General features: G+C 46.9%; 1 protein-coding gene across 7 annotated transcripts in view; it reads left to right on the top strand.

The window, feature by feature from the left end:
- The first annotated feature begins 10,767 nt into the window (after positions 1–10,767).
- Positions 10,768–25,830, top strand: part of RAPGEF1 (Rap guanine nucleotide exchange factor 1) — a 79,773-nt gene continuing 64,710 nt past the window's right edge. For all 7 annotated transcript variants that reach the window (XM_065648360.1, XM_065648359.1, XM_065648357.1 and 4 more), the window contains exon 1: positions 10,768–10,891. In XM_065648360.1, the coding sequence (XP_065504432.1) occupies positions 10,867–10,891 (25 nt within the window). In that variant the 5' untranslated portion in view covers positions 10,768–10,866. The remainder of the gene's footprint in view (positions 10,892–25,830) is intronic.

Below are 25,830 nucleotides of genomic sequence, written 5' to 3'. Positions count from 1 at the left end.
GGAGCAGATGATCAAAGCAAGCTCCGTGGTAAATCCAGGAGGAGAGACAGGCTCCGGGACAGGAGGAGGAGGAATTCCTGGTATAAAAAGTGACTAGGGGAAAAAAATATCCAGCAAGTCCCTGAAGCATAGCAAAACCACGCCTGAGCGGCAGAGAGGCGAGAGACCATGGGAGCCAGCACAGAGCCACTGTCAAACACGCTGGCAAGTGACACACGGCAGGGATTAACACTTTATAAATGTCACTGGCCTCCTGACAGGCTCCTGTATAATCCTCTTCTTTGGCCTCTCACAGCAAACCAGCAAAACCCTCCAAACAACCCAGGTGGAGCAGGTGGTTCCCACTGCTCCCGTTATCCCATCGCCCCGAGCCAGGCGCGACCTGTCCCTCCTCCCGCCGGTGCCACCGTCCCCCTGCTACACCGGAGGCATCTGGGCCACTTTGGCTGCAGACCCCGCTGTCCCCACGTGTCCCTGACATTTGCTGCAGGGAACTGAGTCAAGCCGATGCCACGAGAGCCCCTCGGGCACCCGGAATCCTTCCCTCCATCCCTGAGCCCTTCTCCAGTAGCCACCTGGCCCTGAATTTATAATCTGTTGGTTGGTTGGTTTGTTTTGTTTTTTTCTTTGCAGTGCTCATTTTTACATCCCTTGCTGTCAATTGGGTGCTCATCTTGAGGGAGGGGAGGCTGTCGGTGTGTCGCACACACGTGCAGGAGCCGGGGCTCTCGGCTGAGCTGCCGTACGTGTGCCCGCGTTTCACTGCGCCTCAGTTTCTTGAGGCAGACACGGGAGAGTCACAGGCGCTCACTTTGAGATCCAGGGATGAAGGGCATGCCGTAGGTGCCAAGTATTGTTATTCACTGTTGCTTTTTTTATAGGTTCTCAAATGTATTTCTCTCATCTCACGGCCAAGTCCCTCAAGGACGCTTATGGGATCTATTCTGGGCAGACGCTGAAATCCAGCTCCTGTTTCCCCACCGGTAGCTCTGGGTCTATCCTTAGGCTATTTAACAGGAGGCTGTTGAAGGTGTAGGAATTACCCCCCAAGGTTTGTTTCCCCATCCCACTGTCCTGTCTTCAGCAGAGATCATGCTGGGGACCCCCAAGGTACGAAACCTGGACAGAACAGTTTGTATCTTATTCAATTTAACCCTGGTTGTTCTGGTTAATGCCCACTGGCACTGCGGATCCTGCTGAACTCCACATTCCCATGAAACTTCGTGCCAGGGAGTCCTGTGGTTCTGCCTGCCGGTATTCCCTGCTCTTGATACGAAATGTATTGTCTTTTAATCACATTGAATGTCTCCCGTTTTGGTGCTGCAAGGGCAAATCTGTGCTCCCAGGCACCGTCTCTACACCAGCCGTTGCTTTGTATGCCTCTGCCGTGCCCTCCTTATCTTCACCTCTATCCCATCCCCTCTTTTTCTTAAACTAAATAGTCTTAAATCTTTCTAATCTCTTCTCATAGATTATTGATACTCTTTGTTGCACTTTTGGACCTTTGCCATTTCTGCTCTATCTTTGCTGAGGTGCTGGGGTGACAAGAGCTGACTCCCATTGAAGGTGAAGTTTATAAAGTCACAGCAACATTTGCAGGTTTGCCAGCTCTCCCTGCCTGCTCAAACCCGCTGGCTTCGCAGAAGTGGCTGTTTCTGCCCATCACGTTACATGTTCCTGGACCTGCCCCCAGCAAGCCCTGCTTCCCTGAGAGCTTATTTCTCACTAAGACCCCATCCACCAGCAGAAGAATCCGTGTTTTTCTCCCTGTCTGTTTGCGTTGGAGTTGTCACAGCAGGTGAGATCCACAGTTGCGTTGCCCAGCCCTTGCTCTTTTTTTTTTTTTTTCCAGTTCTCTTTTTCATTGCTCAGGCATCACTGTGACTCAAGAAGTTATTTTTGAGGCTCCTCCAGGTCCTGGTGTTGCATGGTCCAGAGCTTCTCTGGACCCTCTGAACACAGAAGCGATGCCGCTGCTCTGCGTGGTACCTCAGCAGCATCCCTGCGTGATGGGGAGCGACCACGTTCACAGGCTCCTGTTTAACTGGGGAGGCACCCAGTTTATACACAATTATTTGGGCCCTTGGGAGACCTTGTAAGCTGGGGGGTGACAGGCAGTGCTCCCCACTTCCAGTTTGGTGTGTCCTGCTGTTGGGGTGTTTTGGGGACAAGTTCCTTTCTCAACAGGTTGTCCCTGCTCATCATGGTGACCTGGACACTTTGTGAGTTAAATCTGTTCATTTTCTTGTTATTGGAAAGTGACTGCTCTGTGATACCCTGATTTTATCCCTTGGGTCTCTTTCAGGTTGGGGTTTGGCTTTTACCACTTTTCCAGCTTGCTGGGGGTGCTAACAAGAGGTTTGTTTTCTTCCTGTCACAGCCACAAGGAAATGGGTCTTGATGCTGGGGTTTCTGCCACCCAGACCACAGCCGTGTCAGTTTTATCAGAAACGAGTCGAACCTCGGCCACCTTTAAGCTGAGGAGGAGGCAGGATTTGACCCCCTGGTAATAGTAAGGAGAGGTGAATGAGCTGCGGGAGTGCAGGGGCTGCTCTGGCCGAGGGGGTGACCTGTGCCCCTTCTGTGCCCACCCATCACGGTCACCCCAAGAAGGTGGCACACCCAGGAGGCTGACCTCAGCTCCCTGGGCAGCCTGGCTGCTTCAAGGGGCTCCAGTTAGATGTGCGGAGACAAATGTGGGGAGAATTCAGGTTCGTGAGCTTTTTTGCTTTCTCCCCTGTGCGCTATAGCTTCCTTGGTTAAAGGAGACAGGACACCGACCGAGATTTCAACCCTGCCCTCTCACCGCACTTTTTACTTCCTCTCTTTATTCCTCTGTTAAATCCAGCCACCCCCAAGCCCCCAGGAGACATCTCCCAAATACCCCAGCCTGCAGGGAAGCACTGAAGACCAAAAGAAGCAAAACAAGACGACAAAGCTGGAAACAGCGATTGAAGAGGCCACTGCTAAAGAATTGAGAAGCTTCGGCTCCTGCGGTGGGACCCGTCAGCCCAGGTAGACAGGCACACAGCTGACAAGGAAATCGGCTTTTCATGGAGCTGAAGGTCACCCCTGGGCCAGCTGCGGGGGGACAGAGAGCAGCCCCCGCGGTCACCATGGTGCTGGAAATGTCACGTCCAGCCAGAGCATTAGTTTTGCTTTTCCATTGTCTGTTTTGCTGAAGAAAGCTTTGTCGGCAAATGGGAAGTTTATCTCCCTGCTGCTAACTATGTGCACAAAAAAAAAAAAAAAAAAAGTAGTAATAATACAATAATAAAAAGAATTCAACATAAATTCCCAGGCAGAATCAGGAGGTCAAGTTTTTTAAAAAAAAAAAAAGGGAAGGAGAAAAAAAAAATCAGCTCTGGCTTGACAACGAAGAGAAGCGAGAAGTGCTCTGGGCTGAGAAATAATGGTTTGAAGTTTGCATCATTATCAGGGCTACGTGCCCCACATTTACAATTACGTGTATAAGCTGGGACTTGTGTGGCATTATGGAAGCAGCACCAGGGTGTGCCAGTCCCTCCTTCGGGGACAGAAGAGCCAAAATCGAGACTCGTATGAGACATTGCAGCTCATCACCCTGCGCGCTTCTGAGAGGGACCTCGGAGGGGCTGGGTGACACTCGCTGGTTCGTCTTCGTCCAGTCTGCCAGGCTGGCGGCTGTGCTCGGAAATGGGGTCCAGAGGAGCCTGTGACATTCTTGTCTAGTTGCAAGGAAGGAAGGGCCCTTTTAGAAAAGGGGAAACTGAGGCACAGAGAGGCCTGCCCACCCCACGTTAGCTTTCTGCACTGAAAGTGATGCTGTTCCATGAGCAAACACGGCTCCTCTCTCCCGTGCCCGTCCTCTGTGCCAGCTCAGAGGGAGCGCTGCGCTCCTTTGGGATCCTCTGCTCTCGTGCAGCCTTCAGGATTCCGCACATCTCAATCCTGACCTGCCACAGCCTCTTTTCTTCAGTGCTGGGCTGCCTGGGTGAGTTTGACAACACGGCTGGTTCCTGCCCTGCAAGACCTCCGCTATTTCAAACTACAACCCTCTGCATCTCACCCAGCTCCCCCCGGTCTCTGTCTCCCATCCTTCCCGGTCTGTGTGTCTGCTGTCAGCTGTACGAACCGTACGGTGTGTCAGGAACGTGGGGAGGTGACACTTTGGCTTGGGCACAAGGTCTTCCCGCCTGGGATTGGCAGAGAGAGGAAAACGGAGCTGGGCTGTCACGTCCGATTACATTTTTCTCTAGGTGACCTCTGTTTCCATAACACAGTTTTTATTATTTGACTTTGGAATATTGATTTTGATTTCCTTTTTTTGATTCGTTTTGGTTTCATTCTTTCCTGCAGGGAGTGACTTGGGTCCCCTTCAAGTTCTGTTTGCTCTGTAGTGTGAGGCAGGAAGGGTCACTTGTCCGTGGAAAATGACCTGGAAGAAAAGCAAGGTTTTAAAGAGCACTTGTGTATGAGCTAGGTTTGCATTTGATGCTTTGAATCAGGCCCCTCCATCCTGTCCTTCCTGAATATCCCCAGGCTACGTGGTGACCTGTCTCCCTCTCCAGGAGACCCTTCATGGAGGTGACGTGAACTGCACTGTGATGAAGCAGGTCTGGACACGGAGCTCCTCTGATCTTCGTGGGCAGCAGGACCAGCTTCTGATCGAAAGGGAGGATTTGCCACAGAAGTGTGTCCGTCTCCAGCAGTGACCTGTAATGATGCTTCAGAGGAACGAAAAATTCAGTTGTACCAGGCAGAGACTGAGGTAACTTTTTTAAAAAAAGGATTATTATTTTTATTTAATTCTGTAGCTCCAGCTATGGTGCCTATGGCCTTTGTGATGCAGACTGGGAAAAGCTGACGTGTGAGCCATCGTACAGGGATGGACTTGAGACCATCTTTGTCTCTGGGAAGACACCCTCAGAATTTGCAAGTGGAAAGGGCTGCTCAGGACGTGCTGTCCCCTGGGCTCTGGAAGCAAAGAGGGATCTTCCCACCTTTCCTGGCCTCCAGAACCAGAATGTAACCCCCAGCACACAAGTCAGGACAGGCTCCAGAGTCCCTGCTCAGAGCTGCTTTTGCTCTTCAGGGACAGCAAGGATGGACACACGGTTTGGTCAGCCAGGTCAGCAGCTGAGATCCAGCCGTGCACAGCAAAGGTCTTTATTGAATTACCTGCCACTGTCTCAATAAACCCCAAGAGGATGAGCTATCGATGTGAACCTCGGCGCGTGGTGAGGTGAAAGGACAGCCAGACATCTGACCGCTAAGGAAGTGCTGACAGATAAACCTTGGGGTACCAGACAGCTTGTTAGCCTCTCCCTCCAGTGTTGGCCAATATATATTTTGTGATGATTCACATGCTTATTTTTCCACTGTGAAATATAGTCCCCAGTAGAGGGATAAGATTAAGCCAGAGAAAGAACCTTTACAGCCTTTTCTCCTTCCAACCTCACCTTCCTAATTACTTTAAACGTAGAAGGGAGTTGTCAGAAGTTGTTAATCTCTCTTTCTCTGTTTTTCTTTTTAATAATTCCAGGGCTTGGAGTTCTTCTCAGCCTTCATACTCCAATCCTTCTCACCCTCACATGGCACTGCGAGACCAAAACATTTTTCCTATTTACTTCCCTTTGCAAAAGACCAAGAGAGGGACATCAAAAAGCTTCACTTTCAGCTGCCATCTGAAAGTGCAATATTTTTTTCTGGTCAAACCACATAGCACCAGTGGCCTAAGAATCTTTGGGTCTCTCCCCTCCTGCTTGCGTGGCTGTTTGTGTTTTACAGGTGGGGAGCCCTGAAATAGTGAGCGACACATCTCGAGCAGCCAGAGGATCTGCCGGTCTTGCACTCCTGAAGCCCGCGATGAACCGGGGGGCATAACCCGAGGCAGGGGGGCTGCAGAGCCCTTCCTTGGCAGGGAGGCTCTACTCGCAGGGCCAGGCAGCAGGTGGGGATTTGGGCCGAGATTTTCCATGTTTTGGCAATTCATCCCTTCCAGAGATCTGTTGGGGGAGAGTGGAAAGCCAGAAGTCTGTGACCAAGCAGGGAAGGGACCAAAGTGTTTCAGGGTTGGGATGTCCCACCTGCGATGGGGATGAGCCCCCTCCCCTGGCCATCCCAGTGTCCCCCCGCCTGCTGCTCCCCCTTTGCTGCACGAAGGACTCGAAGGTGAGCGGGGCCTTGGGGAGCATCCTCACGGCGGCTTCCTCGGGATAACGGGTCCCGGGATTTTTAGCTCCTCTTGGCACCGGAGCGTTTTCTTTGCCCGGGCTTGCGCGCCCCCCCCAACCCCAGCCCCATGTGCCGGAATATGCTGCCCTCTAGAGTCAGCATCCAAACTTCTCTGGTTTTTGTTTTTTTGGGGTTTTGTTTTGTTTTGGTTTTTTTTAAGGAAAAAAAGGCTGATAGAGTGCAAGTCCTGTCAAGCATGTGTCAGAGTGGCTGAACCAGAGAAAATTCAATCGCCCCGCTCCGAGGCTCGGCAGTGTGGGGTGCAGGGTGAGACCTGCACGGTTGGACTCGATGATCTTAAATGTTTTTTTCCAATCAAAATGTTTCTATGGTTCTACGATCTGCCCAGACCACCAGCTTTCCAAATAACAGCTTGTCCGTCACTCCAGAAGGTAGCGCACCAGGGTCTGTCCTGCGGCGGAGACCACCAGCCAGGTACCATTAGCAACTGCACCAAAAAAACCCACTGAGGCCGCCTCGAGGAGGTGAAAGTGGGGATGTACCCAAAATCAAAGTCTTCCATTTGTGCTTTTTTGCTCACATGGAGTTTGATGCAGCCCACATCATGTACAGGTTTTTCCGGGGGACTGACACAGGAGCTCTGTCCTTGCCTACTTCAGCTCTGGCCCTTTCTGCATCATTCTTCTGGGTGTCCCACCCAGAGCCTGTCCCCCATGATCATGCTCTCCTTCCCTGAACAATTCCTCTCCTCCCTCACATACTGACACCTCACTACTATTTTTTCCACCACTGAAGACCTCAGAGGAGTTGCAGCCATTAACAGGAGGTGAGAACATTGTCCTTTTGCTTTAGTTTTGCTTGCACTGGATTTTTTTCACCGCTTCCCAGTTGCAAAGCTTTCCACCCTGAGGGCTGAGTGTTTCCAGTGGCAGGGGCACAGCCGGTCACTGGGGTGCATCTGTCACTTGGGGATCCTTGTGCATACTGAATAAGGTCTTTACATGGAGCTGGTTATGTTTTAACCAAGTTGCAACCACACTGACCAGCAGGTTATCAAGTTATCAGTTATCAAGGCTGGTGTAGAAGCCATGGTAAAAAGGTAGTTGGCTAAATTGCATTTCCTTACATAACCTCAGTTATTCCCTGCTACTGAAACCCACTTGGACAGCTGTGTTTGAAGGCGAACAGCCACTATCTCCTGGCATTTCTGCAGGGACAGACACTTCGTTGCTCCAGTCTCAGCCCCACTAGCCACAGGAGAGCAAAAACTCGGGTGGGAAGAAGCCGCCCGGGAGAGGGGAAGGCACTAGAGGGCAGGAGAGTCTTTTCTAACTGCACATCCCAATCGTTTTGTTGGCATTTCTTGCACAATTTCCCCTGTTCAGTGGGTCGGTTGTAAAGTTCAGTGACTCATTGCAGGAAATGACCCTGTGGGGCTGCAGTTTATGTCTGTTGGCCTTGCCTGGCTGCCGTCAGCACAGGTGGAAGGGGCTGAAGCAGGCTCAGTCGGAGGGGTTTGCACGCAGAGACCGACGGCCTGCCAAGTGTTGCTGGCAGGTATTTTCTCCCAGCAAATAAACATTTGGGGAAGGAGGCTGCAGTTGCTGCCTTCCCCTTGCATTGTTCTTGCTGCAAGGTGAACTTTAGCACTGTACTCTCATCTGATAGCAGAGCACGTATCCACATCGGTACCAAGACCCAACATACTCCTCTCCTCCTCTTCTTCCTGATGTATAATAGCATTAGCACATGAAAAACTGGTTCTTTGCAGGATGCCTCAGTATTGCTCCCTCTTGAAGGTAACCAGCTACCGTCACCCACTTTCCTCTCGCCAGCACGAAACATCCCCACGGGATCTCGTGTCGCTCCATAGTAGCATTACATCTTTGCAGCTCTCCTCCCGCTCTCCCGGCCCCAGCTCTGTCCATAACAACACATTCACACTAATGCAATCAGCTCTAGGGTGTTGGTTTGTTGTTTCTATTTTTTTCTTTTTTCCAGCTAGCTCAATGGGATATTTGGAAGCATCAGGTTTTCCTGGCGTTGTGAGTTACATCTTAATGCAGAAAGCACAAGAGAACTTCAGCATCCCCGAAGGCAAATATATCACAGGCAAAACAGGGCTTTTTATACCGGAGACTATGAAAAGACCTTCCAATTTAGTTGCGGTTCTGTTCAGATCACACATTATTGCACACACGCTCCTTCTTCCTTTCCCAAGTCTGAAAACAGAGGCTGTAAGAATAGCAGGTTCTTACTTCATCCGTCTGCTTCCTGCAAGTACTCACAGCCAGGTCTGCTCGCATTAGCATCACCCACTACAGCTCCCGGTTACTATTGCTCGCTAATGCCAGTGAGTCAGCACAGCTCAACGTGGCTATGAGACTGCCACCTTCTACATTGTGTAAGTGAGAGAAGAATCTACCCCCAAATCTTTTTTTTGTTTAGATTTATTAACCAAATGGACTCAGGAACTCTCCACAAGCTCCTCCCCAAAAAATTAACGAGTGAAAAATGCGTTCTCTCCCTCTTAGAGATTTACTCCTGTGGCTTGTGACCAGCCCCAGGTATGTGAGATGTGTAAACAAGCTGATGAAGTCACTTTAAAAGTTGTGTGTAAAGCTTACAAAAATAGCAGCCTCATGAATTATTCATTTGATAGAGGGGGAAGTAAACAGTCTCTGAGGCTCACCGGGCTTCAGGGGTTTATTGGCTGGTAGCACAGGGAACTACATGCAAGTCAAGGTACTGCTGTGACATTTGTCCCCAGTTAAGTTGTAGAGATGAGTTAATTTTCAAATAGCACCATAACCCTTTTATTGTTGTTGCCTGGAGCCATCCCCACCGGCTCCGCTGCCCCTTGCCACTGGAGGGAACCCACTTCTCCCCAGGGAGCAGATCGGCCACCGCTTCCTGGGCTCGAATTAAAACCAGCGTGTAGGTCAGCGTGGCAAACCCAGGGCGCCGGGAGCTGGAGCACAACGCTTGTCTGCGGCTCCCAGGGGGCTCCCCAGCTGCTGGGTGACCCTGGAGTCACGTCAACCGAGATTGCCTCGCGTGCCAGATTTGGGGTACGCACGTGATGCTGTGAGGATGCTCTGCGGCAGAAGCACCAGTGTCCAGTCTAAATTACGAACCAGGTGTGGGTTTGCACAAATCCTCCAAGAGAAAGATTCTGCCGTAGTAGCAAATTTGGAAAAACACAGAGTGCCTGCGAGGCCGGATGAGTTTCTGAAGGGCTGGGAGCGTTGGTGGGATGTGCCCTGGGTAGCACAAACAGCAGATCCCTGCGCTTCCCCAACCTGCATACAGGGGTTGCACTTAGGGGGAAACCTCTTTCTTTTGGGTTTTCTGTCCCCTCGGTGAAGGCCTGGGGAGAGCATCTCAAAGCACGTTGGACATACATGGTGTCACATAAGAATTCTTTTAGTTAGTATAAACATAAAACTTGAGAATATTGGCTAGAGAAATGTCCTACTAAGCAAAAGAGAAAACCTTTCATATTGTAAAATTATCAAAAATCTTATTTATAGTGAGCAGAGAAACAAACACTTCCTCCCTGCAGGCAAGGCTCTTCCCTTTTCTTTATAGTATGTAACACTGAAGTTAAAAAATAATGATAATAAAAAGAGTCATCAGAACAGCCTGTTAGAAAAATCATTGTTGCAATACAGGTTAGAGGTGGTATTTAGTATCCATGATGCATGGCACAATGCATGGTGTGAGAAATAAGTTCCTTTAAGATATGTATATATATATATCCCAATATACAATAAGGATTATGTATTTATACATAGATACTATATATATAATGTCTATATAAATTTTGGGGTTGTCCTATGCAGGGGCAGGAGCTGGACTTGATGATTCGAAGATGCTGGAGGGAGTGGAGCATCTCCCGTGTGAGGAAAGGCTGAGGAGCTGGGGCTCTGGAGCTGGAGAAGAGGAGACTGAGGGGCGACCTCATTCATGGGGATCAATATGGAAAGGAGGAGTGTCAGGAGGATGGAGCCAGGCTCTTCTGGGTGACAGCCAGTGACAGGACAAGGGGCAATGGGTGCAAACTGGAACACAGGAGGTTCCACCTAAATATGAGAAGAAACTTGTTCCGAGTGAGGGTGGCAGAGCCTGGCCCAGGCTGCCCAGGGGGGTTGTGGAGTCTCCTTCTCTGCAGACATTCCAACCGCCTGGACACCTTCTGTGTAACCTCATCTGGGTGTTCCTGCTCCGGCGGGGGGGTTGCAGTGGGTGAGCTTTCGAGTCCCTTCCAACCCCTGACATCCTGTGATTCTGTGTGATTCTTGTGTGTCCCTTCCAGCTCGGCCCATTCGGTGATTCCACGATTTTACGGTCTCTCAGGCGGTTCCTCGCTGACCCCGCCCCGCCCGGCGGCCCGAGCCGGCGTGTCCCCGGCGGGGCCGGCAGGAGGCGCTGCGGCCCGGGGCGGCGCGTGTGCGGCGGGAGCCCCCGGGCCGCCTCTTCCCCTCGCGGCGCGGCGGAGCGGGCGGGGGGCGGGCGCTGCCTGCGCCGCCGCCACCGCCGCGCCGCACAGGCCGCCGCCGCAGCGCCAAGCCCCGGGATCGCGGCCGGCAGCAGGTGGGAGGCGGCGGCGGCTGGCAGCCCCGCGCCGCAGCCGCTCAGCCGGGCTCCCTGCGCGGCCGGGCCTGGAGCGCCGAGCCCGGCTCCGACATGTCCGGCAAGATCGAGAAAGCAGGTGAGCGCGCCGGGCGCCGCGGGAGGCCCGGGGAGGGCGGGGGGAAGACGCGCCGGGGCGGCCGCCCTCGCCGCCTTCCCCATCAGCGCCGCCGCCGCGGCCCGGCCGGGCTGCCGGAGCTGCCGGTTCGGGCCTGGCGGGGCTGGGGAGGGCGGGCAGGGCCCCCGCTACCGGCGGGGTTCGGCGGGCCGGGCCGGCGGAGGCTCCTGTCAGGGCGGCGCGGGGAGCGGGGCTGGGCCCGGCGCGGCGGGGGATGCTCTGCCCGCCGCTCCCTGCCCGGCGCTCCCGGGGCCGGTCCTGGGCTGCCCGGGCGCCGTTTGGCTCAGGCTTTTTGTCTCCTCCGCATTTTCCCTTTCCCCCCACTTTTTCCTTTTTTTTTTTTTTTTTTTTTTAAATTATCCCGCACCCCTACCGCCCTTTCCATGTAGCATCAGGGGCGCTGCAACGCTTTGGGGCCTACACGCAATGATTAATTGCAACTTCTCCAACTTTCCTCTTTCTGGTGTTTTGTGCAAGGTCAGAAAAGATGAGTCTGTGGGCAAATGTCAGAGGGAACTGGCTCATTTTTTCCTCTCCCTAGTAAAGCTCTCCCCTCTGCCCCGGGTGCTCGGGGGAGGCTGCTGAGATCTCTCCTGCTCTCGCAAGGAAACGCTCAAGCATGGATCAGATTGTCTCTCTGTGCTTCTGGAGCCGTGTCTGGTCCTCAGTTGTCACTTTAGATGGCTGAATGCCCCTGTTTTTCTGTGTAGCGGGAGTAGTACGTTGAAAGATTCAATTAGTGTTTTGCAAATCAACCAGTGATTTAGTTTAATTATGTTGCATTTAATTAGCAGAGAGAAATCAATGCTGTTTTGTATTTTTTTTTTAATTGTAAGGAGTAGCTAGGCAGTTTTCTACTGGGGAACATAGGGCAGCAGCCTGAGCCAGGACGTGCAAGCGCAGCGTTCAGGTTTTCCAGGACAGTGGCCACCAATTTCACGAAGATTCCCGTTTTAAAGGGGTAGAGTTGGTAGCAGTGCTTTCTGGTTCTGATCCTGGTTTATTCTGGCTTCTGCGCTGCACCGTACATAAATACGTTCTCCCGTGATACAGTTCTGGAGCGGCCTTCGGGGACAAGCAGGCTGGCAGCCGGCTTTGAGCGCGGTTCGTAGGCATCTTTCCAGCTCTTAGTGCTAAGTTGCTGTCTCACAAGTGTGCATCACATCACGGGACAAATGCTATTCCAGAAATATCATGGGTTAATCTGATGCATGATCCCTTACGCAGTACCGCACCATAACGCTTTGCTTCAGGATTCTGGCAATGTTTTTTCAGTGCTTGCTGGTATATTGCTGCAACTGTTTGTCTGGGAAGCGGGTAACTGAGTAAAGAAGGTGTTAGCAGCATATATAGACCTGGGGCCAGCTCAAAAATAATTGCAACTTGTTTATGTCAGAGGTGAAGTTGACTTGGGATTTTAGTAACTGCTGATAGCGCTTTAGAGAGTAGTTACAGATGTATAAATAAGCGATCACGTTTTGTTTATCCGTGTGCAGTAAATAACCCTGTGAGAATAGTAAATATAACTCTGCACCAGTGAAGCAGCGTGGAGAGTTCAAACGCGGGAAGGTGACTCCGTAGACACACACAAACGCAGTGCGGTTCCGTAAACAATAGAACAGAAAAGGCCAAAAATACCATACCAAAAAAATCATACACTGTGCAGCCTACAGACCTGACCTTGCAACCTGCTGAACTCCGGTTGAAGAGCTCAGGACATCGTGCGGGACCCGTCCCCAGGTCAGTGCTGTCAGTGTAGGCTTGAAGACGCAATGGTCGAAGCCTTGATGTGGAGGAATTCTTCCTAGTGGGGGTGCATTGTAGGGGTGATTTGCTGAACAAGAACAACTGTAAATCTGGGAAACTGTCCTCTTTCAACTGCTTGCATTTTCATTTCTTTAAGAAGGGTATTTTTAAAAAAAAATCCAAGTATAAACGGGAGGGGAGAAGGGCTGGAAGCCAGCTGTTTCAGTGCGGTACAGTCTTGATCACTGTTTGTGAGTGTTTGAACTCCTGATTGACACAGTTTGGTTAATAGCGTCACCGAATAAACACCGTCTGCAATACCGCAGTAATTCTGGGATAATATTTGTCAAAATGTATGCAGTAGCAGAACAAAGGATACAGAGTCATGAAACAAATGCTCTGAGGTCTAAGGTCTGCGTATTTGTGTACACTTGAATTTGTTTATTTCTTATGGGAACGGAAATACATGCAAAACCCATTATGTTTGTAAATAAAACAGGCTGTTGCCTCATAACAAGCCATCTGACAAACTTTGGAATTGACATGGGCTTGAGTTTGACTCTGGTGTTCATCTAGTCAGGCTGCTGGGAAGAAAAGTGTTACCTTGTGGGGTTGGATCCCTGGAGATCTTACATACATCTGCTCCTTGGGTCTGTAAATGAAACACCGTGTTGGCACTTAATAAAAAAGAATAATAAATGATTAGAGATAACAGCTACCATCCTCTCCACCAAGGCAGCGGACAAGGCTCCCTCTGGAGCTTCTCTCTACTGTTGTTTAATCATTGTGGAGCGACTCAGAGCACTGCTTGGAGTGAAGGGCAGCCAGCTGGTAATGTAGAATACGATGGTATCTTTTGTTTTCACTAGTATTAGACTGCCTGCTTCGCAAGGCTCCAGCCAGGAGACTTCCAGATACTTTTTGGAAGCATAACCCCCATTGACTTGAAGGAATGGCATCCAGTATCAGGTTTTTGTTACTGTAGACCTGCGACTTTTTGTCTTTGCTTTCAGGAGATATTTGTTCTCACCCTGGTTAGTCTTATGGTTTTGATCTAAAGTCCAAAATAAGGATGCCAAGGAAGAGTGGAGAAGGTCACAGATTCCGCTTGGGTTTCCTGTTACCATGGCAATACATGAATTCCTGTATTTATTTACCTGATGGATTACGTGCTCCAGGGAGTTGAACTGTTCTGCATCGACTCAGGGAGAATAAGGGACCCGTTAGATACCATCAGTCTAAAAACAAAAGCTCTTCCATGAAGCAGGTCCATTCAAGAATGCCCTTTATTAAAACCAAAGAACATATGGGTGCCATACTTTGAAAGTTTATTCTACTTGATGTTTTCAATATTAATCTCGTAATTTCTTGCAGGGTTTTCATGTCCCATGTAAGCTTGCTTCTTCAATAGCTGTCTGCTAAAGGTTGTTTGAGATAACTGCTTCAAGCGTTTGCTACCTGGAGTGCAGTCAGCTATCTCAATTCTGCTCTGGACTCAACTGCATGTATTTATTCCCAGCAGACTGAAAATGCCGTTGTTTTCACCTTTTACTCAAGCATTTGCCTTGTAAGCAAATTCATCTCTGAAGTCTCATCCTTTAGTAGTGGTGGTATAAAAATCTAGAGGTAATCCCAGGAGAACTCTGTTTTTAAGGAATACCGTGAAGTGGAAGAAACAATTAAGGAGGCCAGATTATTCCCATCTTTATAGGAACTTAATGTTTGTTCAGAGTCCTCCATGCCAGTTTACAGTATTCTGAATTGTGCATCTGTGAATGTTTTATTTTTTATTAATTTGAAGTTTCAAACGGATATTATTTTGGGGGGCGACACATTTTGAACTGTTATCACCTCTCGGATCGTTCTATGGAAATTATCCTGCACCATTTTTATATGGTGAGTTACCAGGCGGAACTCCTTGGTTCTGTTGTGGATTCACCACTGTACCGTGTTCTTCAGTGTGAGGACTTTCAAGTTAGAAGTTTAGCAGTTGGCCAGTGGAAGTGCTGCTTTCCTGGTGGTTTTCAAACTAAGAATTCTCTGTGAAATGTCTTGTCCTGGAATCTGAAAATTAAACTCTTCTGAAGACTCACTTCACAACCCTAAAGGCAATTCAGTTCCAATTCTTCCTTAATTGGCCTTTTAGCACCTACTGCATTTCCTATTATATGTGACTCCGATAGTGACATCCCACGTGTGTTTTGTTGTAACTTGTTTAAAAACCATCAACAATTCAGTCTGGTTGTGTGTGGAGGCAAAATATAGGTACAAGATAATCACTGTTTAGTGTTCCCTACAAAAGGGCAGAAAGAGCAGGATTTTGCTCTTTTTATGAGTCGGCGTAGGCTTGACAGGGGTTGTGCTGCATGGCTTGGAGACGGGAGCGCTCAGAAATGCAGCCTGCGGGATAACGGCGGCAAGGTTGAGATGCTCATAGCGGTTGTAAGAAGGGAGTAGACAAGGAGTGGAGAAAAAAAGACAGCTGAAGTCTACTGGAATGTGAAGCAGCTGGGTCGCGCCTTAGTCAGTGAAAAAGCAGAAACTGGAAACAAAATTTATTTTCAGTGTGAGCAATCGTTTTCCTTGAACCTCAATGGCTAAATATATCTGTTGGTGTGATTTTTATGTGGCGGTAGCTCTCACCGGCTCTTGCAAACCTCCACTGAGCAGAGAGATGAGTGGAGGTTCGCTGTCAGTCACGATCATAACACAAATGTCCCTCATCCAGGTCCGTTGCTTCACTTGCAGGGAACATTTCGTATTTGCAAGGGACATGCAGGCTCTCAGCACAGCTTCGCTTGTTGCAATGGATCGCCTGAGTGGAAGAAACCTGCTATCTGTACCTGCTCTGAAAACAACTGAAAATGTATTGTGCTGTAAATGCCCCAATACTTGGGAAATTCTGCTTTGGTGTTATATCTGTCTTGTTTTCTTTATTAACGCGAGCAAGCTGTAGGATTCAGCCATTGCCATGGAAGCAGTATGAAAGGAGTGTTAAAATCATATAGCTATCACAAGAATATTAGCTTTGTTATTTGTCAGTTTTGTTTATATAACAACCAAAGCTTGGCTTTCATGGTGTATAGTTGAGAAATACTGGAGAACGTAACGGGATGAGGGGATGGTGACAGAGAACAGGGTGTTGTTCTCAGTGGTTCAGTAGGGATTCAAGGGAGAGCTGGCTGGAGAAAAACAAGATTTATTCACCTTTGCAAGTTTGAATTTACAGCCCCAGAACTCCAAGGTGTATAAAAAGGTGGCCAAAGAAGGAAAAAGGCACATCACAAGTGGAGATGTTGGTGGAATGGCTGGAAAGACCAGAAAAGGAGCGAGAGGACATGCAAGCCTTGGATGTCAGAAGAGGAGGGAATGGTGGGTGAAGTCGCGTGCAAGTAGAGCAGATAGGAGAAGACAGACGGATCAGAAAAAGCGAAAGCGGACAAGGATGAGGCTCCTGGGGGCTTTTGTGGAGTCTGTTCGAAGGCAAAGAGACAGAAGATGAATTTCAGCAATCCGGAGGAGCTGCAGGAATCCTGCAGGTTGGGACATGCTGCCAAAGGAACGTTCTGCAGTTCTGCCATTCATGTTACTGCAGCCTGACAAATTTACAGCTGCGTTACCTGACCCGTGGCATCCACTCTCAAAAATACATTTCTGATCTCTTCCTGTGGTGTGTGACATTGATGCTAATAGAGGAAACAATTTCACCCACGTAAGAGAGAAATGATGTCCCCACATATTCTGTGAAGCAACCTGAGAAAGTGGATGGATCAGGTTATTGGTCTATTTGTGTTGCATATTTCAGTTAAAGCTCTTCAACTTTGAAACTTGTCTTTTGATGTTAAATCTGTTTACTGTTTTAGTTGCTACAATAGCTTACCATCTCTGGAGTTTGTGAGATAATGTTTTAATGTTGAGAGCAAAGAAGAATTGAATAGAAATAAGTATAAGAAAGAACAGGTCTGTATCAGAGCGTTCACTGACTTTGTGGGAGATGCGATATGGACAGTATTTGGGAGAATTTGTTGTACACTTGCTTTCTATTTTATCATATTTATGAAAGTAATCTAAAAAGTGGAGAATTGACAAGAGCTATATGGAGATTCTAATCCTTGGCTGGCATTTGGGTTTCAGATTTCTTTCATTTTTTTGGTTCCCCTTTCACACCACTGAGAGTGTCGATTGAGCGTGGATGGCACCCGAAGACGAGATTTCTTAATTACGATGCTGAGGCTCCTTGAATTAAGCAAATGTGTGTTTTGCATTATCTTCATCTACCTGGGTGACGGTCTCTGCTGCTTTGTGTAGAGCTTTTCTGGTGTCATGAAAATACTGTGCTTTTTGTGATTCGAGTTAACATCGTGATGTGGCCATCAGTGCCTCTGAGGAAATACTGATTCGTTATTCTGCTGAGGGAGAAAGGTTAAAGCTTGCTGGCACTCTCGTGCTCTTGTTCTTTCTCTCTGAAGGCTTCACGCGGGGGTGCCTTTTGTTGCGTACTTAACGTATTCACTGAACCAATCCCATTTATATTCTAAACAAGATCTTTAATTTCATCCCTCGCACGTACAGAAATCTTGGGTTTTGAAAGAAAATAGATGAGAATTTTCTTTTTAGGCTTCTGGAAAGAAACGAAAAAATCAGTACAAGTTAAAATCCCGGAATAGTTACAAATAGCTGGTAAAGTTGGAGTAAGCAGGTGCTGCAACTTGGTTGGTTGATGAAACCTTAATAGAATTTTAGCAAGAGGCTGAATACGTAATTCTATATCTATAAGAAGTGTGTTCACAATGTACAGCATGCATTGGTTTATCCCCTACCTTTTCATGTTTTCATTGTACTTCTCAGTCTACTGATCTGTCCTGTCCATACTCCCTAAGATGTGGTAAAATAGCCTCAGGAATAAATTCCATATTTAGAAAGTTTCCTTTACGAACCAAACATCATGTAATAAAGGGCACCCAGGGAAATCAATATTTTATTTCTGGTTGTATAGTGCATTCCAGCCAATTCTAGAGAGCAGCGCTCACTGAATCCCTCCGACAGTGGGCTTCAGTTAGCACAACAATACGGTTTAAAATACCGTTTTCCTTGATTGATACATTATCCTCTCATTTTGTGCTCTATCTTGTCAATTTGAGTATGGGGAGATAAAGTGTGGATGGTTCCCATCCAACTTTTGCTTAACAATGCAACCTTGCATTTAACTGTTGGGAGTGATGTGTGCTGCAGCGTTCATATACAAAGATATATTCTTTCCATCTTATTTTTTTTAAGTGTATGTTTTCTAATTAGAAGAAGCTTTAAACTTGATTATATACAAGGAATTTGGTTCTCATCACTCCTTGTGTATATTTCCAGGTAGACTTTAAACAAAGATGGTTTTGCTCCTGTCCATCTTGGGTGAATACACTTGTTTGAATTTCTTCAAATATGCATTGGCAGCTCTTCCTCTTAGGTTTTATCCTGAACTACAGCCTTGTTCATCAGACCTCAGATCCGAGGTGTGCGTTCTGCTGTAACACTTGTAGGGCTCCCTGGGGACGTCGCGCACACCACAAGTGACACACGGGAGGACGTCCCCGAGCTTCCCCTTGGCTGGTCCAAGGGATCAAACCCATCCTTGGGACCAGACGTTGGTGTCAGTCGTGTCATTGCCCAGGGTTGTCAGGGTCCTTGTGGCTTTTTACTCCATGCACAAGGAAAAAATGCTTACCTGGCAGATGACCACAATTATCTCTGTTCAGACCACCCGAATGTGTATTTTACACTTTTTGTTCTGGCTGAAGTCAACACGGTAAAGACGGGAAAACTAAGGAAACATCTGCGGGATTATTTCTGACAGGTGGGCAGCTGAGTTTATCTGTAAATCCCGAGAGTCTCTGGCAACAAGGTGTGTCATAGTGTTAGGAACAACAAAACCGATGTTGAAAGGTTGTTGATCGTTTATGTCATTGTTTTGATACTTCTCAATTTCTGTAAGTACTTAAGGCCGCTATAAATAATATAATACCATCCAAGGTTACAGCCGTTGGGCATCCAGGCTGTTGAAGCTCCGCTGGCAATATGCAAAAAAAGAAAATCCTCCATCAAGTGAAAACATAATTGATTCCAAAAGCACTCCCAGCATATATGTGCTATTAACATGGATGTTGATTGAGGTCCTGATCTGATTCCGGCATCCAAAGTTGATAAATCGTGCAAAACTCCGTTCTCGGCAATGTTATCAGTGCTGTGGCTTGTCCTGAGGGTTTAGGATTATTTTCATTAGTTTTTATCATTTAATACCTCTCAGATGAGGTACTTCACATCTAAAAGCTTTGGCAACCTACTATGCTAACTTTCAAACATGATCATAATGGGAAAAAAATAATGCTAGAAATATTAGTAGTATACATTTAATGAAATCGTTACTCAAACCTTTCCTATCCAGAAAAGTGACACTGGTTTGTGTTGATGCTGGACACTATGATCTTAACCTTTGGGATGGTAAAAAAGCATAAAAACTGGCTCCTCCTGCCATCCTGTGCCCTTGAAGGAGTCATTTAGTTAAATTCCTGAATATTTTTGCAGCTGTGGTTGTGGTTTATTAACTGATGCTGCCTTGAAGAAGAGCCCGTGTCTGCAGCAGTTTTCATTACTCATCTGTCAATACTTGCAGAGTAAAACAAATGGGTCTGGGTAGAGAGACTCCTGCTCTTCTGTGTGTAAATGGTTTCTTTTTCTCCATCCCACAGTTTTGATGCAGTACATGGTTAGACTATTGGATAGGAAGGCCTGGCCTGCTTTGTCTGTCAGGGTTATTTTAAGCTATGATGTTTAGATTTTATTAAATGAACCAGAGGGAATTAAAAACATCTCTCTTTCCCAAAATATTCTGTCGTACAGCTGTAAAATGCCCTTTATCCTGAATCATACCAGCTGAAGTATCTCCAGAATTTCTCTTTTGCAGTGGGTACAATGATTTGTGGCCAGTTCAACAATTTGCTTGTCGGAAGAAATCCAGTTGAGTTTGGTTTTGTTTTTATTTTTACATAATCCTCAAAATTGAAAATTAGATGAACCAAGATTATTACATTACTGTGTTTACTGATGCAAACTGCAAATTTTGCAGTAATGGCATTGGCTTCTGGGTGAATTGCGGGAGGCAACTTAGCAGCCTGGATTTGGGGTTTTTTTGCATACTAATTGCAAATGAAGGGCACATCTTATTTTGAAGCCCCTGCGCAACAGGGATAACTGCTCTGGGAGATGGAGATGTAAATGAATTTCGTGCTGGTACATAGTATGGGCGAGTGAATGGAAAGAACCACTTTTGTAGTAAACGAGCAGTTGATAGCAAATGCTTTGGTGGAATGGGACAGGGCTGGAGCAAGAGGATGGGCAGTAACAGGTAGAGGAGAAGGACTTGCAGAGCCCAGGGGATTGACTCACCTGACCACATGCTCCTCTTGAGTTTCACGCTTGCCTGTGACAAATACTGAACAAAATAGCAGCCAGGTAGTGAGAAAGCTTAAAAGCCAAAAGTCCGTGCTGACCACTGCGTATGTGTATTTTGGGGGAAATACTGGCATCCTTACCCCTTTTCCTGTTGTGCCTTCTGGTTTTGCTTAGTTTTTATCCTACTTCATAAAATCACGGTGGGGCAAAACCACACGCAGCAGTTCCCCATGCAAGAAAGAGTGAAGAACTAAGGCCCAGTTTAGCTAAGGCGATGCAAAACTTGAAGCCTTGTTTTGTGCCTTGGCTGGTAAATTGGTGCCAGTTCCCTTAGAGCAGACCTGCCTTTTGTCATGGAGTCACCATCAAATGTATTTTAAAGCTTGTCCCATGGGAGACTATTCTGTGTTACCGTGGCCTCCGGTGAGAGCAGAGGGAACCAAAACCTCTGCCAGACTGAGCTCTTGACTGTCTGCAAGCGTGAGGACCGAGTTTGGAGATGAAAACTGATTAGTGGATAATTCCCCCAGGACGAATAATCTCAGCCTTAACAGATGAATTGCAGATGGTTTCGGATGAGAGGGATATCAGGTTTAAAATGTCATTCTTTCAGTAACCTGAATCTACTGACCTTACATGGCATTGCAGGGTCGTTTCAGCCGAGCGAGAATGGAAGGAAACACTTGCCTGTGGTCTGTGGCCGGTGGCCCCCGTACTGCTCTGAACCCCAAACCCCCAGCGTTATATTCTCCTGTTGGTTTGAAAACTCTTTCACTCCACACAGTCAAGAAAAGCCTCCAAAATACAGAGGAGAGCAATTGTAAACTCCCCAAGTGAGAAGGATTAGTATCTAGTGTGACTTCTTAAACTGTTTTCAGATTAGTTACACATCTTTACCTATCTTTCACCTTTGCAAAGGTAACATTATGTGTGTGTTTGCCCAGCTTTGAGTGGAAAGCTTGCAAAAGGGACATAAAAACAAGTTAAGGACTATATGAGCAAGCTATGTCAATAAAGACCATCATTTTGCATAGCTGAGCAGCTTATCAAAGTACTCCGGTGAGAGTCTCCTTACAAATGCTTTTGTGTTTTGTCTGTTGGCTCATCCATCTCAACACTCACAGTAACATTTCAGTGCTGTCTTATAAAGCCTGTGACTGAAACAAGGCTGTTCTTGGGCTGGTTAATCAACAGATGCAATTAATACAATGATGTTTGTCTTGACACCCCGTCTCACTGTGGCGGCATTGTGAGCGGCGTCGCTATGCGAGGAGATCTCTGTGGGATGGGCAGATCCCTCAACGTTTGTGTTCGGCATAGAGTCAACACTGAAAGAGTTTCAGACCTCTCCTTAGCTGGCAAACGGTCTCACTGGCACTACAAGTGATGTTAACAAAAGGTTAAATCATAATCTGCAGCACTTCTGATTTATTTAACAGTTTTTTAAAATGCTGGGCTTTCATTCTGTTAGAGAGCACCAGAAGTGTAAAAGGAAAGTTCAGATGGATTTTCTTCTTGTGCGAGTCTGGGAAGGTGGTGAAGGAAATATGATTTGGACTCAAGATATTTATTCTTTTAGTAGAACAATGTCAGTCCCAGACCAGTGCTTCTCAGATGTGTTTTACCCTGGGAACTTGCATAAATCGTCTTCCCTTTCAGCTATTTCATTTTTAGCTGTATAGAGGGTGTAACCATTGTTTAAGGGAGTGTCGGTGGCACGTAGCCAGTTGATATCTAAACCCTATGAAGAATTGTTTTAAAGAGAGTATGATTTTCTGTACTGAGATATATTGATGACTTTATTTCAAGGCAGGAAGTACATGCTGACTCCAGCAGTTGCCAGAGCAGCTGTTCGGTATGAGTAACCCATATGAAAAATCTTATGAATGCCTTAATATTGGTAGGAAGCAGCACAAGCTTAAATGATCAGCCCCACAGTGTGGTTAAGCTGTATCAAGAGCTGCTTTCATATTTTCACTTGCTTGGAATTTTGTGTTGGAAAAAGTTTCACTTTCTTATGGTATCAAAGTCTGTAGGATAGTTTACAGAGAGGTATTTAACTTCAGGCTAGTTAATATTTGTAAAGCCTTGTCTGGACACTCCCCAGACACTTGCTCCAGGGTACAAATTTATTTGATTTATCCCAAGTCGGGTTGATGCAGCAGTTTCTGTCTCTGTAATCTCAACTGGCTCGGTGGCTTTTGGCATTTCTTAGCACTGTAGCACCAGTGTCACTTAGACCGGGTTTCTACCAAGGCCTGTATCAGACAGGGCACACACTTGAAACGCAGTCACCTCCCTGTCCTGAGTTTCCTTATCACTAGATTGGGGCTTTTTTGGTGTAGTGTCTCTCTGTTTTTAATCACGGAGCTGACTTTTGTCGAGACCGATAACATAGATTTCCATAGCTTTCCACCAAAAAGTTTATTTTTAATTAATGGCCATTTCAGCTGATTTCTGCAGTTGACATTCTCTGGAAGAAGAGGTAATTGTTTTGATCCAGCCCCCTCCGATGGGTGCCAGCTGTGAGCAGCATCGGGGGCGCTGGGCTCCGGGGGGGCTTTTCCTGGACACGGTGGCTGTCGCAGAAGTGCTGACCTGTGGCTCATAAAAAGAAAAAAAAAAGAATAAGCAAGAAGTGCTGTGCTCTAAACGGGAACCTGTCTGGAAGCTGCGTGTGCAGAGATAAGCCGCTGAAGGGGAAAACCCGTTCACCTATAGCTGATGTGTGGTACAAGTGAACCCCATCGTAGTTTCCTAGCTCAGCTCCTGAGACGCCTCCAACCCAAGTTCAGTTACTTCCTTCGTTCTACTTTTGAGCTCTGCGTCTGAATTCCTTTTATTTTTTATTGTTTCTTCTTATCTTTGAAACCAGGATATGATTACTTCTTTGTCACCTGTCACTGCCCTTTGTTTCTCTTAATTTACAATTTTTTTGGACACATACTCATCTGGCTTGTAGGCCATCCTGTCTAAGAGCCTGGGTCACAAGTGTTTGATTCAGCGTGGTTGTCCTGGAGATGTATAGGGATGTGCCAGCAAATAGTGGCACGTATGTCACAGCAAAGGGACACACACACACGTCTTGCCCAAGCAGTAGAGCTTCTCTCGCTGCCGAATGTGGCGCATGGGGGGTGGTAGCAAGGAGGAATGAGGGATGTTCTGGCTTATTTTGAGAACAAAATTCAGTTTCCCTTGCTGCAATAATTTCATGAATCAGAAAGGAAAATGTGTAACGCTTAGTGTTTATCTAGAACTTTTCATTTTTAGAGCATTGTGTAAGCATTTATTCTGTACTTTTGCCTTCACGGTGAGTGGTGATGGAAAGTGCTGACTGTAGTGAAGTGAGAAGAGTGAGTACAACTTCTCCCCTTGATTCTTTTACTGCTGTGGTTTAACTGGTTATTTTGGTCATTTGGACATTAAGTAGTGAGAGTAGAAGATGTAGTGCTGTGTAGCGGTGGCATCTCTCCATTTGAGAGAAGATGCAGGTAATATTCTGTGCCACCTAGAATCATGTGAACCTGCTGTTCCCGATTCAGCCTCCTGGTTATGTCGTTCCTAGTCTTTCATGGAGGCTCAAGAATCTGAAATTAAGTTGCAGACCTCACCTCATATTCTCTGGGAATTAGGGTTGAGGAATCTAGTACAAGGTGTGATTTGACGGGCTGATGCTCTTCAAACTTTGCGCTTGTATGTTGCAATTTCTTTTGTGGGAGGCTAATACATTTCCCAGAAGATTATCCGAATTTCCAGAGTCTCAAAGTCTGAGTTGTAATTAAGCACTTAATTTGATGAGGGTTTTTAAATGTGTTGCTGCTCTACTGGCAGCTTGGGGAAACGCTTCCATCTTCAGCCCAGCCTCCCTGGTGTGGGCTCCAGCTCAGAAAGCTGGTGTATATTTAGAACTGGCAGAACTGCAGCCTGCCAGACAGGCCTCAGAAAATTGCTCCAAATCTATGCTCTCTGGGTAGGTTAAAGCCAAGTTTGAAAGAAGCCTGGCTTTTTTAGAAGAAGTTAGGGTGATGGCAATTTTTCATTAACAAATGGGCAGTGGGAAATTTTAATAATACATTTTATTGCTTACAATCGCATAGAGTTCCCCGACTGCCACAAAGACAGTAATCAGTACCTCCAACAGGGAGTCAATTATTTTATTTCTTGATCATCTGGAGACTCATGATCATCCAGAGAGTTGTGTTGTCAGAGAAGCACATGGCTTGACCGGTGGGTATCACCTGTTTAAGGCAGAAGTTTATTTTTATCCGCATTCATGTGATATGTGGTGCAGGAAGGTGACTTGGGCCAATGACTTGGGCTCATAGGATTTAATACACAAATAATAATGACCGAGTAGAGATTTTTCCTTTCATGTTATTTGAGGTTATGGCTTCCAGTTGTCTTATTAAGTTTGTATCCTCTGCTAAAGTTTCTCTGCTGTTTAAGTAAAACATCTTTTCTTCCCCCTCTCTCCCGTGCTTCAACTGTTTTTGCTTAAAACCTCAGGAACAGTCTTGAGGACTTGATTATGCTGTGCCTTTGAATTGACCCCCATATATTTCCATCAAGACATTAGGATGACCTTCCCATTTCCTTCTATTCTCAGTTTAAATTTTCCTGTTATGGGAATACTAACCAAAAAAAAAAAAAAATTTAATCGCAATTAGTCATATGTTAAAACGACCAGCCTAAAGCCAGCAGGAAGAGCATCCTCTGGGTCTCGGTGTCCGAGGCCGTGTGTCTGTTTGCCATTTCGGCTGCGGCCGGATCTCTCGCGTGTATTGGCCGCTCATCGTTTAACAGACCCGTTCGGTGGCCACCCCATGTCTCTCTCCTCAACACATGCCCCTTTTTGCTGATAACTCTCTGGCCTCCGGGCTACTGACAGCTGTTGTCCACTTGCTGCTAATTAAGAAAGCAGCGTGAGCGACGGGAATGGGGATCGGAGAGATTGAACCCGCTCTCCACAGCAAAGCGTTTCGACCTGATTAAAAAGAGTCTGACTGACGACTGATTAGCCTCTTTTTCCCTTCTCTGTCTGTGGAGCCCCTCGGTAAAAAGCCTGTTTGCTATCAAAACTCGCATGTTAGCCGCGCTCTGTGTCTCTGTATTTTTTAGATCCTGTAACAATAAGCAACGTCAGAACAGATTTACCATTGAAATAGTGGCCACGTGTGAAATCTAAGCCACTATGAAGCCACGTATTTAATATGCAAAGCGTTGTGTACATCTGTGCTCTTCTGTAGAAATTCGAATGCAGGGGGTTTTTTAAATAAAATGACACATTGTTGAAAATTTAGAACTAGCTATAAGAATCCAGATCATCATGAATTAACGGGACTGAAGTGGATGGACTGATGAATTTCAAATATTTTCCTTCTTTGTTTAAGGGTTTTCTTTGTTTGTTTTGTTTCCTTCTTTGGTTTCCTTGTTTTGTTTTTCCTTGTTTTGCATCAGGTCCCAGTGGGTGACCTTTTGTGTGATACGGTTACGCTGTGCTTTTTGTGGTCCAGCTTGAACCGTATCAATGGGTTTGAACTCTGGAATTCCCTTTGCTGGCCTGTGCTTCTGTGGAGGTAAAATGATGGACTGCGGTTAAGATAATACAAGATTATTGTGTTAACACCCAACCAGAAGATGTGAATTCAAGTAAGAGGGATGGTAATTTCGTTCAAGAAGCCCCCTCCTGTAACACTGATGCTCTCTGGAGCTGT

Source organism: Caloenas nicobarica, chromosome 19, assembly GCF_036013445.1.
Source record: "Caloenas nicobarica isolate bCalNic1 chromosome 19, bCalNic1.hap1, whole genome shotgun sequence".
NCBI lineage: Eukaryota > Metazoa > Chordata > Aves > Columbiformes > Columbidae > Caloenas > Caloenas nicobarica.
Note: the sequence above shows the minus strand (reverse complement) of the source record. Positions and strands in the feature narration are given on the sequence as shown.